At 35.5% G+C, this 14,253-nt stretch overlaps 1 protein-coding gene across 1 annotated transcript; it reads left to right on the top strand.

Annotated features, from left to right (window-relative positions):
* Positions 1-4,199: 4,199 nt before the first annotated feature.
* Positions 4,200-12,992, top strand: psma3 (proteasome 20S subunit alpha 3). The gene is made up of 11 exons (XM_051133024.1): positions 4,200-4,367; positions 4,841-4,923; positions 5,109-5,232; positions 5,916-6,017; positions 6,821-6,894; positions 7,016-7,088; positions 8,593-8,658; positions 10,385-10,431; positions 10,954-11,021; positions 12,615-12,679; positions 12,760-12,992. Exons 1-11 carry the CDS (start codon positions 4,347-4,349, stop codon positions 12,802-12,804), a joined length of 768 nt encoding a protein of 255 aa, XP_050988981.1. The 5' UTR covers positions 4,200-4,346; the 3' UTR covers positions 12,805-12,992.
* Positions 12,993-14,253: the final 1,261 nt, after the last annotated feature.

Raw genomic sequence — 14,253 nt, 5'->3', positions numbered from 1 at the left:
CAGATAAATGCTGATCGTTGGATCTTTCTATTCATCAAAGAATCCTGAAAAAATATACTCAGCTGTTTTAAATATTGATAATAATAATAAAAATGTTCTTGAACAGCAAATCAGCATATTAAAATGATTTCTGAAGGATCATGTGACACTGAGGACTGGAGTATTGATGCTGAAAATGTAGCTTTGATCGCAGGAATAGATTACATTTTAAAATATATTCAAATAAAAAGCAGTTATTTTAAATACTAAAAATATTTCACAACTTTTGACTGGTTGTGTATGTGACCTGGCTTTGCTTTCATGAGATTCACCTTATGTTCGAGTTCGGATAAGGAAGTATTCTTGTTGTGGATGTAATAGGAAGCCAAAACCACTTATTTCCTCATGTGTAAAAACTACCTAGAACTTCAGCAATGGTGATTTTTACCTCTCAAAAACATCCTGTCTGTTGTAATAATCATATTTGGGGGTGTCTCTTTTAACAGATTCATGACTAAGCAAATCTGGGCCCTGACTTCCTTTCAGTCACATCTTCCATTAGCCACCCTGAGTGCAAATTATTACCTACCTCCTGTGCCTATGAAAATATACCCATCTTAACTGATGTCCGTCATGATTATATTGTATACTTGCATTTATTTACGTGATGGGTGCATTAGAGATGCTTGTCCATGCTAGTGTAACCCGATATCGGACAGGAGATGGATGTTAAAGATGTCCCACCCTATGAGAGCTATCGGAGCGAGTGTTTTGAGATGCTCGCCAGCTGATGCATGAAATATGTCTCAGGGATTACAGTAGCCTGGATGTCTAAGATCCACAACACTTGAGTTTGAACCAATTTAGCTGTGACGGAGAGCACCTGGTGTGATTCTGGATGAGATCTGAGCCTGTAGCATACTGACCAACTTATGGTCCAGTCGATTTGAAGAATCTTTAGTGTGAAAAATAGCAGTGAATACTTTTGTTGTGAATGTGATTCTTGTTTAATCATACCGTAATAATACAAGAGGGTTTTAAGGGTTTATGCATGTATGAAGCAATTGTAGCATTGGAGTTGTTTAGTACAGAATGGTGGTTATTGAGTATTTGAGTGTTGTGCTGCATAAGCTGGAAATGAGTTGTTATGAAATGCCTTTTTCTCTTTCCTTCTTTTGTCTCGGCCATGTACGGTCTGTCAGCAACCGCTGATCTGAAGGGAAAAGACTCATTTTTGAATGACGTCTTCGGATTTGTATTTAATAAAATATTACATTCCAGTCAAATCAACACCTTTGGTTTGGTTCATGAATGTTCATTACGGTTTAACACATTTTGGGATATTTAGAAACACAGTGCGGTTCTACATTTGAGCTTGAAAAGTTTTAGCGTTTATAGATAGATAGATACAGTTGAGCTCAAAAGTTTACATAGACCTTTTTAAATATGTTACCAAAATAAGAGGGATCATACAAAACTACATACAGTACTGACCTGAATAAGATATTTCACATAAAGGATGTTTACATACAGTGGGTACGGAAAGTATTCAGACCCCCTTAAATTTTTCACTCTTTGTTATATTGCAGCCATTTGCTAAAATCATTTAAGTTCATTTTTTTCCTCATTAATGTACACACAGCACCCCATATTGACAGAAAAACACAGAATTGTTGACATTTTTTGCAGATTTATTAAAAAAGAAAAACTGAAATATCACATGGTCCTAAGTATTCAGACCCTTTGCTCAGTATTTAGTAGAAGCACCTTTTTGATCTAATACAGCCATGAGTCTTTCTGGGAAAGATGCAACAAGTTTTTCACACCTGGATTTGGGGATCCTCTGCCATTCCTCCTTGCAGCTCCTCTCCAGTTCTGTCAGGTTGGATGGTAAACGTTGGTGGACAGCCATTTTTAGGTCTCTCCAGAGATGCTCAATTGGGTTTAAGTCAGGGCTCTGGCTGGGCCATTCAAGAACAGTCACGGAGTTGTTGTGAAGCCACTCCTTCGCTATTTTAGCTGTGTGCTTAGGGTCATTGTCTTGTTGGAAGGTAAACCTTCGGCCCAGTCTGAGGTCCTGAGCACTCTGGAGAAGGTTTTTGTCCAGGATATCCCTGTACTTGGCCGCATTCATCTTTCCCTTGATTGCAACCAGTCGTCCTGTCCCTGCAGCTGAAAAACACCCCCACAGCATGATGCTGCCACCACCATGCTTCACTGTTGGGACTGTATTGGACAGGTGATGAGCAGGTCCTGGTTTTCTCCACACATACCGCTTAGAATTAAGGCCAAAAAGTTCTATCTTGGTCTCATCAGACCAGCAAACTCCATGCAGGCTTTCGTGTGTCTTGCACTGAGGAGAGGCTTCTGTTCAGGCCACTCTGCCATAAAGCCCCGACTGGTGGAGGGCTGCAGTGATGGTTGACTTTCTACAACTTTCTCCCATCTCCCGACTACATCTCTGGAGCTCAGCCATAGTGATCTTTGGGTTCTTCTTTACCTCTCTCACCAAGGCTCTTCTCCCCCGATAGCTTAGTTTGGCCGGACGGCCAGCTCTAGGAAGGGTTCTGGTCGTCCCAAACGTCTTCCATTTAAGGATTATGGAGGCCACTGTGCTTTTAGGAACCTTAAGTGCAGCAGAAATTTTTTTTGTAACCTTGGTCAGATCTGTGCCTTGCCACAATTCTGTCTCTGAGCTCTTCAGGCAGTTCCTTTGACCTCATGATTCTCATTTGCTCTGACATGCACTGTGAGCTGTAAGGTCTTATATAGACAGGTGTGTGGCTTTCCTAATCAAATCCAATCAGTATAATCAAACACAGCTGGACTCAAATGAAGGTGCAGAACCATCTCAAGGATGATCAGAAGAAATGAACAGCACCTGAGTTAAAGATATGAGTGTCACAGCAAAGGGTCTGAATACTTAGGACCATATAATATTTCAGTTTTTCTTTTTTAATAAATCTGCAAAAATGTCAACAATTCTGTGTTTTTCTGTCAATATGGGGTGCTGTGTGTACATTAATGAGGAAAAAAATGAACTTAAATGATTTTAGCAAATGGCTGCAATATAACAAAGAGTGTAAAATTTAAGGGGGTCTGAATACTTTCCGCACCCACTGTATAGTCCATAAGAGAAAATAATAGTTGAATTTATAAAAATGGCCCCGTTCAAAAGTTTACATACGTTTGATTCTTAATACTGTGTTATTACCTGAATGATCCACATCTGTTTTTGTTTAGTGATAGTTGTTCATGAGTCCTTTGTTTGTCCTGAACAGTTAAACTGCCTGCTGTTCTTCAGAAAAATCTTTCAGGTCCCACAAATTCTTTGGTTTGTTCAGCTTTTTTTGTGTATTTGAACCCTTTCCAACAATGACTGTATGATTTTGAGATCCATATTTTCCACCGAGGACAACTGAGAGGGACTTGTATGCAACTATTACATAAGGTTCAAACGCTCACTGATACTCCAGTGCATTAAGAACAAAATGAAGATGTGTGTATTTTTCTTATTTTACCTATACATCATATTGTTTTCATCTAGTACTGCCCTTCAGAAGTTACAGAAGATACTTGCATATTTCTCAGAAGACAAAATAAGTTTAATATACCCTGATCTTCAAATTCAAAAAGTTTTCACCCCCATTGCATTGTTTTTGAAGCATCAGTGAGTGTTTGAACCTTCTGTAATAGCTGCATATGAGTCCTTCAGTTGTCCTCAGTGTGATAAGATGGATCTAAAAATCATACAGTGAAAGGGTACAAATACACAAAAATGCTTAAAAACCAAAAAATTGGGGGGTATCACTAACACAGTATTAAGAGTCAAACATAGGCTACATGTAAACTTTTGAACAGGGTAATTTTTATAAATTCAACTATTATTTTCTCTTGTGGACTATATGTAAACGTTTTTATGTAAAGTATCTTATTCAGGTCAGTACTGAATAAAAAATCCCTCTTATTTTGGTAAAATAATGAACATTTTGCAGATTCTGCAAGGTGCATGTTAACTTTTGGCCTCAACTGTAGATAATTGAATAGCTTGATATTGTAAAATAGTGGTTTAATAGTAATGTTCCCTCATGGTATGTTTATTTCGAAATTATATCAGTCGAAAGCTGTAATTAAAATTTTCAAATGTAAAAATACTATAAAGACGTTAACTTTTATTTTTTAGTATCCAACTTTTATTGTGAAAGATTGAGCCTTTTGCCGCTCGAGAGAATCTGATTGGTCGATATGGTGTCCAATCACAGAGCCCGTTGATCGCAGGTGGCAGAGGAGAGCCGATGTGCTGTGGAGTCTGCGGTTGCTAATGCTGAACACTTACTTACCTTTATAGTTGATCACAGTTAGTAACAATGAGCTCTATTGGGACCGGGGTGAGTTGATGTTACAATACATAATATATTATAGCGTTTGAATGAGCTCTGATCGTGAAAGAGCGATTATATGAGGAATGCGTGTATGTCTGTGTCATTCTGAAGCTAATAAGCTACTGCTAATGTGCAGGATTTGCATTAGTGTGTTTTATTCTGTTCCAGCCTAAATAAAGTTAATAAAGAGTTTTCATACTTAAGTAGCTTACGTTATTTTTATTTACATCGGTTAATTGTGTGTGTTTTGCACTATTTTGTCTCTGCTGAGTCACTGCTCGCTAACAATGAATGATAGCAGTTCAAATGAAAAGTCACTGTGGAGGCAAAGTGAAAGTAAATTTGATGTGCAGTACTATTTTCGCCGTTAATGCCCAGCTGCGTTTATTATTGTCATTTCAAAGCTGTTTGAATGGTTTATTTATATTAAATGAACACATGTAATAATTGTTGACAGTATTTATTTTCTCCCCATCCAGTATGATTTATCCGCCTCCACCTTTTCACCTGATGGAAGGGTATTTCAGGTCGAATACGCCATGAAGGCTGTAGAAAACAGCAGGTAATTAATTAAAAACTGCTACACATTAAATAGTTGAAGCAAGACTACATTTTAATGTGCTGTAGTGAGAAACTCCTTTACCTTCAACACTATGTTTTTGAATGTGTTGTGCATTTGATGTCTGATGAAACTATGAATTCATATTAAGGTATTAATAATTGTTTGTTTTTGTTTTCGTTCATTAGCACAGCAATTGGCATCCGCTGCAAGGATGGAGTCGTGTTTGGTGTTGAGAAGCTGGTTCTGTCCAAGTTGTATGAGGAAGGCTCGAATAAACGTATCTTCAATATTGATCGGCATGTTGGAATGGTGAGAACATTCAGCATGTTGTTGAAACAAATGCAGAAAACATGCTCATGCTCATTACACACTTGGTTTACTCTGATGTAAGTAAATTATTGGATTGCAGTATTACATTATAAGTGTTAGGTTCCTTTATTGCACTTTAAAAGCAGTTGCATCTATGTGAATATTTAGACTTTGCGTAACCTAAAAGAAATGTTTATTTGACAGAATTACAATAGTTAAAAAACTTAATCATCCATCAAAATTGTTCACATACTTTTGTTTGTAATTTAATTGCTTGTTTTTGCTACTGTTCAGGCTTGCAGTTGGTAAGATTTTTTTAAAAAGAATTTTCTTATGCTCACCAAGGCTGCATTTATCACAGTAAAAAAACAGTAAAACAGGAAAAAATTATTAGAATTTAAAATGTAATGGCAAAGTTGTAACAAGTTATATATATTTATAAGTCATATAAATATTTTTATACTTCTATTACACATGATATTATTTTTAGGATTCGTTGATGAACAGAATGGACAGCATTTATTTTAAATAAAAACATTAAAAATGTCTTTACTGTCACTTTTGATCAATTTAATGCATCCTTACTGAATAAAAGTATTATTTTGAAAAGTCTTTCTTCCCAAAACTTTTGTTTAGAAGTGTAAATCTCTACATATATGAATCCATGTCTGTTTGTTTTCTAGGCTGTGGCTGGTCTTCTAGCAGATGCCCGATCTCTATCAGAAGTGGCCAGAGAAGAGGCTTCAAACTTCCGCTCCAACTATGGCCATGACATCCCACTGAAGGTAAGAGAGAAACTAAAGCAATAGATCACACAAAAAAGAACATAATACTGTTGTTTACTCGCCGTCGGGTATTTCCTTACTCTAAAATGACCAAGTCTATATAACTTAAGTTTTGTATTAAATTAAGTCTTTTATAATTTGTTTATACAAAATTATTAAAAGTAGTATTTTCACTAGCGAAATGAAGAAATGAAGAAACCAAACAAACTGAGACAGTCTAAATCCAGAAGAACTGTGGCAAGGTGCTTCAAGAAACCTACCTGCAAAGTTACAGTACTGTTAAAAGTTTTAGGCACTTGTGTAAAAATGCTGTAAAATGAGGATGCTGTCAAAAATAATGTCATACATAGATTTTCTTTATTAAGTAACTTCTGTTAACTAAATTAAATCAACATGTGGTGTGACCATCCTTGTGTAGCTTTTGCCCTAGGTGCACTTAAGCATAGTTTTTCAGGTAGCTTTGCGGGTAGGTCTCTTGAAGCATCTTGGAGACGTTGCCACTGTTCTTCTGGATTTAGTCTGTCTCACTTAGCTCTGTTTCTTCATGCTATTTCAGACAGACTCCTTGTGCAAACAAAAAAATCTAACTGGATTATTACAACATGCCAAAAGTTTGGAAGTGTAAACTGACATTTCCTACTGAAACACTACAGCAAAAGCAAGAAATAACAGACTTAAAACCATTTTTTAGCTGGTGAAAATACTAGTGTTCTAATAATTTTGACCACCACTGTACATTTAGACAATAAAGAAATCTGAATAGAGATGCTGTCATTGATATACTTTTCATATTATCCAAACAGCATCTTGCAGACAGAGTGGCCATGTATGTCCACGCTTACACATTATACAGTGCTGTGAGGCCTTTTGGATGCAGGTAGGTCTTTTGTAAAGTTTCAATAATGTTTTTAATTTGCATTATCATTGCAAATATATTTATTTCTTTATTAGTACGTATGTGTTTTTAACTTGGGTTTTTCTTTTCTTTAACTCTTCAGTTTCATCCTGGGGTCTTATGATGAAGATGATGGTCCACAGCTGTACATGGTCGACCCTTCTGGGATTTCATACGTAAGAGATCTCTTGCATAAACTATGGTTTCTGTTAATCAACACTTTAAAGAAGTTGTTCACTTCCAGAACAAACATTTACAGATAATTTACTCACCCCCTTGTCATCGAAGATGTTCATGTCTTTCTTTCCTCAGTTGTAGAGAAATTATGTTTTTTGAGGAGAACATTTCAGGATTTCTCTCCATATAGTTGACTTGTATGGTGCCCACAAGTTTGAACTTCCAAAATGCAGTTTAAATGCAGCTTCAAAGGGCTCTAAACGTACATTTTGCTGAACGAGACCTTTGAGACAAATCTTTTTTCGAGTCATTTCGTTCATTTTAAAATATTACGTGTTATTTCTCTAACACATCTACTGCTTACACAAATGTTGATCACACTACAAACAAGAAAAAGCTATAATGCTATAAGAAACAGAAAACATTTACTCATCGTTTACCTGAGTCTTCAGTCTATGATTAGCTCACCTCACCTCTTATCTGACAAGTTTTCAGGTTTGATTCGTTCGTTCGTTCATCACGTGACAGCCCCATAAGCTTAACCAATGCAGTCTGAGTCAGAAAGAGAACTGATTAATTCATCTCTTGAGTCTTCGGGTTCGAGACGTTTGTTCATCATGTGACAGCCCATAAGATGAACGAACGACTCGGAAAACCTGAAGACTCGAAACAGGTGAACTAATTCCAGTGCAGAACCTAATAGGATGTTGCGTATGCACGACTAAACGAATCACTCCCCGAGACATTGAAGATTCGTTCAAAATGAACGAATTGCTAAAGAACAACCCATCACTAGTAAACAGTGGACAATTTTAAAGTTGGAGGAAAAAAAAGAGATAGGAGTTTTTCGACATACCCTAACTGTCTAGAATCAGAATACACAGAGTACATGCAGAGCTAGACATGATGAGCATTTGGGGTTAAAAAAATATATATATTGTCATTTTTTTTTAGAAAGTAACTGACCATTTTGCTAGATAAGGCCCTTCTTCCTCGACTGGGATCATTTAGAGCTCTTTGAAGCTGCATTTAAACTGTATTTTGGAAGTTCAAATTTGCAGGCACCATAGAAGTCCACTGTATGGAGAGAAATCCTGAAATGTTTTCCTTTAAAAAACATAATTTCTTTAAGACTGAAGAAAGAAAGACGTGAACATATTGGATAACAAGGGAGTGAGTAAATTACCTGTAAATTTTTGTTCTGGTAGTGAACTAGTTTAAAACTTAATATGCACCAGCTTGGATACACTGCTCTGAATTTATTTCTCATGATTTTGAAAAACTTAAAGGCTATTGCTTAAATACCTGAATCTAATTTTGTAGATGAATGTACTTTTTGAATGTATGAATTTCTAGTGATAAAAGCAGCCAAACAGTATTCAGCATACACATAAACTCCTTCCAATAGTCAATATAATTGCAGATTACACATTGTTTTCATTAACCTGAACCTCCTGTACAAGTGTTTGCCTTTGTCATTAATGTTTGGTGTCTTTTTGTTAGGGTTACTGGGGCTGTGCTATTGGGAAAGCCAAGCAAGCTGCCAAGACAGAAATTGAGAAACTACAGGTATGTGATAATGCATTATATATTCATCATTTAGTAAAAGGCTTTCAGATAAGTACATATATATGACCCTGGACCACAAAACCAGTTGTGTGTAGCACGGGTATATTTGTAGCAATAGCCAACAATACATTGTATGGGTCAAAATTATCGATTTTTCTTTTATGCCAAAAATCATTAGGATATTAAGTAAAGGTTATGTTCCATGCAGATATTTTGTCAATTTCCTACAGTAAAGATATATAACTTAAACTTATTTTTTTTTTTTAGTAATATGCATTGCTAAGAACTTAATCTTGACAACTTTAAAGGCATTTTCTCCATTTTGTGATTTTATTTATTTTTTTGCACCTTCAATTTTTCAAAATTTTCAAACTATTTTTCAAATAGTTGTACTTCAGCCCAATATTGTTCTATCCTAACAAACCATACATCATTGGAAAGCTTTTTTATTCAGCTTCAGATGATGTTTAAATCTCAATTTAAAAAATTTAACCTTATGACTGGTTTGTGGTCCAAGGTCACATATTTTATATTACACTACTATTAAAAAGTTCATTTGTTCAAAAAGAATGAATAAAATTGATCAAAATTAACAGTAATAACAGTTTCCATTATCATTGATGATTATTACTTTTTCCAAGTAACTAGTAAAGTAACGCATTACTTTTTAATTGACAAGAAAATGTCTGAGTTACTTTCCCCTCATTTATTGATTAAAAGCTCTCCTGTCCCCATGTTGTGAGAAATCAAGAGTAAGATGTTAGTTCTAGAATAAATGTGAACATGCATTAATTCATCTCACTCAGAAAAAACAGATTCAGTATTACTCAAAATGAATAAAAACAGTGTAATTCAACTAAGAATATGATGCAAACCTGCAATAAATAAATGTTAAATAATACAAACATCCTTTATGCATTTAATACCCTTTTATTAACCAGTGTCTTTGCTGCCGACCTTCCATGATCCAATTCAACCATACTAATAAGCAATTTTTTTTTTCTTGAAAAGTTGTTTTTTTCTTTTTTCTGTCGTCTACCGTACAGACGTGAATTCACTTTTCTCAAAGCCTGAGACTTTTGGTGTGAAAAGGCTTTTACATTTGCCAAAAAAAGTAGCTAACTAATGTAATTAGTTATGTTTTTAGGGAGTAACTCAATATTGTAATGCATTACTTTTAAAAGTAAATTTCCCCAACACTGTCGATGATAATAAGAAATGGTACTTGAGCACCAAATCAGCATATTACAATAATTTCTGAAGGATCATGTGACACTGCAGAATTGAATAATGATGCTGAAAAATCAGGAATAAATGACATTTTAAAATATATTAAAATAGAAAGTTTTAGACCCCAAACTTTTGAACAGTGGTGTACATCTATGTGTTCATAGTATCTCCAGGGTTGTAGTACAGATAATGTTACTGATTAATCTTATTGGCTTTCATTTATTACCATAAACTCATTCTCATTCAATCTAACAGAGCTTCATCTCTACCAGTACAGCTGTGGTGCTTAGTATAAGCATGTTTGGCAGTCTTTTTTTGGAACACGCTTAAACAAGAGTCAGCTACTTTTAGTACTGCAGCGACAACATCATTTAAAACAGTCTTGAAGAAGTAACAGCATTATGCTATCACAACATTTGTTTTTTCAGTTTTGTTTCCATTTTAATGTCAACAGATTTAAGTGGTTAAACTTGTAAATGTTAATCTTGTTTTTCAGATGAAAGATATGACCTGCAGAGAACTGGTGAAGGAAGTGGCAAAAATGTGAGTTTTATTTACAACTTAGAATTACAAAGACTTCAAAATCTAATGCATCATTCACATCCAACACAAGAGAGCAGCAGAGATCCATGAAAACAATCCATATACAAACAAAACTAGTCCAACACTAGTATTGAGTGTTGTGCTTGAGCTTTTAAAAGTCTAGCTCAGCTGATTTTTCTTTTTTATCTCTTGGGTTGCTGAGTTTACAATAATGTTGGCTTCTAATGAACACCATTCCCACACCTTTTGACCAATCAATTTCAATGACTTTTTTTTGCATTGCATTCATAGTTCACTGCATTAGCACAAAAATGATCTTATTGAGATTGCACCTAGAAAACAAAAAGTATTTTCTATATATACACAACAGAAATTTAATTCTGTAACTCCTCCAAGCATTAAACTTTCCTATTTCCAAGTTGTGCATGGTTGTGGGACTTTGAATTAAATATTTATAGCATGCCATAACTACTTAAAGATTTTATATTCACACTATTTAATAACTATGTCATCTCTTCTCAGTATCTATATCGTTCATGATGAGGTGAAAGACAAAGCCTTTGAGCTGGAGCTTAGCTGGGTTGGAGAAGGTAATGACTTTACATTTTATATTCTACTTCTGTTGTTACGTTTCTTAAAGGAGAAGTTCACTTCGAAAGCAAACATTTACAGATAATTTACTCACCCTCTTGTCATTCAAGATGTTCATGTCTTTCTTTCTTCAGTCGATAAGAAATTATGTATCTTAAGGAAAATAGTTCAGGAATTATCTCCATATAATGGACTTCAATGGTGCCCCCAAGTTTGAACTTCCAAAATGCAGTTTAAATGCAGCTTCAAATGACTCTAAACGATCCCAGCCAAGGAAGAAGGGTCTTATCTAGCAGAACGATCGGCCACTTCCGAAACTGACAATTTATATACTTTTTGACCTCAAACGCTTGTCTTGTATACTTCTGCGTAAACTCTTTTTTTCTGGTTCAAGACAGTTAGGGTATGTAGAAAAACTCCTATTTCGTTTTCTTCCCCAACTTCAAAATCATCCTACATCGCTGCAGAAGAACCGACCCAGTGTTTACAAAGTGAACGTGCAAAGAAAATCAAACACCCTTGTAAAAAAATGTAAAACCGCAATGTAGGACGACTTTGAAGTTGAAGAAAAACACGTGATGGAAGTTTTTGACATAACTGTATTGACCCGGATTATGCATGCGCATCGCAGAGAAGAGAAAAGACAATAATTTGAAGTTAAAAAGTATAAATATTGTCAATTTGTTTTGAAAATAACCAATCGTTTCGCTAGATAAGACCCTTCGTCCTCGGCTGGGATCATTTAGAGCCATTTGAAGCTGCATTTAAACTGCATTTTGGAAGTTCACACTCGCAGGCACCATTTAAGTCCACTATATGGAGATAATTCCTGAAATGTTTTCCTCAAGAAACATAATTTCTTTATGACTAAAGAAAGACAGACATGAACATCTGGATGACAAAGAGGTGAGTAAATTATCTGTAAATGTTTGTTCTGGAAGTGAACAACTCCTTTAATGGTTTTAGGACAATCGTTGTAATACCTAAAGGGATAGTTCACCCAAAACAGAAAATTCTGTAATTAATTACTCACCTTCATGTCGTTCCAAAACCCTAAGACCTTTGTTCAAATTCACAACACAAATTAAGATATTTTTGATGAAATCTGAGAGCTTTCTGACCCTGCATAAGCAACAACGCAACTGGCACATGCATCAAAGACAGACACAGAAGAGAAGAAATTGTTGAACAAGAGGTTATTTTTGTTTTCTTAGCGCACAAAAAGTATTCTCATAGCTTCATAACATTAAAGTTGAACCACTCATGTCACATAGACTATTTTAACAATGTCCTTACTACCTTTCTGGGCCTTAAACATGTCAGTGTCAGTTGCGTTGCTGTCTATGCAGAGAAAGCTCTTGGATTTCATCAGAAGTATCTTAATTTGCGTTCAGAAGATGAACGAAGGTCTCACGGGTTTGGAACGACATGAGGGTGAGTAATTAATGACAGAATTAACATTTTGGGTGAACTTTCCCTTTAATACGTAATACAGCCTGGTTTATGAGCCTTTTAGGTTTTCCTCTATTGCATTTGTGTTCAGTGCTGAATTTTATTTACACACATTTTCACATTTTTGCCCCTCTTTTTAGTCACAAAAGGAAGGCACGAGCTTGTCCCCAAAGACATCAAAGAGGAGGCTGAGAAATACGCTAAAGTAAGTTACTGTTCCTCTGGTAATAGTCACAACAACAGCTCTCTTAAGCATGGCTTATTGTCATATTTCTGCCCTGACAGGAATCCCTGGAGGAGGAGGATGACTCTGATGAGGACAACATGTAAACACGGTGTTGCAAACCTCTCTGTTTTTCCATTTCACTGACTGTGTAACGTTTCAGACACCCTGGCTACTCTCAACTTTACTGCAGAAAATAAAAAAGTTTTTTATGTTTTGTAATGGACTAATGTAGTCCTATGTTTTCCTTTTGTGGGTTTCAGACTTGACAATAAATACGATTTATAAAAGAGAATCAGGCTCTGATTCAGACTCTTAGATTGCCATAATTACAGTTCATTAGGTGGACAACAAGCTTAGGCAAAGGATACACCTTCTCTTTTGGTGGCGTGAATTGAATTATATTTACTCACACCCTTTCAGAAGAATGTGAATATTACTAGGTTCAACATAAGGCAGTAAATACAACGTGCGCTTGGGTATACATAAACAGTTTAAGGTTAGTCACCAACATATGGTGCCTCAAAGTAAAACCCGATAAGTTATAATTTACTCAAAATCCACTGATATTAATATGAATAAAGATTTTACATAAATGTTAAAGACATTAGATATAATTTCCATTCAATAATTAAAGATTATAAAAAGCATAATTTCATCTAAACCTTTAACTGGCAGTGCATACACAATATTTTGGGATCTATTTGTAGTTTTCTTGGCTTTTGAGGCCAAAGCTTTGCACAAGACTTCTATTTTTAGCTCTATGTGTTGGAGATTATCTCTTATGTGATACTTAGAGTCTGCATGTTGCTTTCCCATGCATTTATATAACGTGTGCTTACTGATTAATGTACAATCCGGTTAATTCACAGGAAAACTGACAGATTTATTAATTAATACACAGACGTTGTATACATGTGGATCAACATTGCACAAATATGGATTACTCTCTGATCCCCTTTACACATTAAAATGATATAATTTAATAACCATTAAGCATATGACTCAACTGGTCAAGTCGCGTTTGCTGATGTATATCAACACTAAATTAAACTCATATTAATATCTATCATACACATACTTTAAAAATATCCAGCCAAAATCATCTGATTCAGAATCACAATACTTCAATGTCACGTTTAGTGAGTAATTCAGCAACACTGTAGTCATGCATAATAGCTTGAAATCACGCAGGTGTCATTGAATAAGCATCTAACGTGTCACACATGCTTACTGTGGCGCTCTGTTCCGGTCACGTCACGTGGTTAAGAAAACCATGACGCCAGACGCTCTCCACAGCAACGACATAAAGACGCCATTACCGTTGCCTTCAATTGACCTTTTCTACACGACCGCATCTAAAACGATTTATTTGTAAAACAACTGTAATACAAATCAAGTAAAGAATACATTTAAGCTAAAACGATGCTGAAGTTACTCGGTCTGACTAGAAAAGCAGACAAAAACAGTCACGGGGCTCACCGCGAAATCTCACGGGCTCCGAGTCCAGAATGCGAAAATAATTACGTTGGGTACAAAATGGCGAATGTTCTCTT

The sequence above is a fragment of the Labeo rohita genome, chromosome 17 (assembly GCF_022985175.1).
Source record: "Labeo rohita strain BAU-BD-2019 chromosome 17, IGBB_LRoh.1.0, whole genome shotgun sequence".
Taxonomy (NCBI): Eukaryota; Metazoa; Chordata; class Actinopteri; order Cypriniformes; family Cyprinidae; genus Labeo; species Labeo rohita.
The sequence above is the reverse complement of the archived record's forward strand: the minus strand, read 5'-3'. Positions and strand labels throughout refer to the sequence as shown.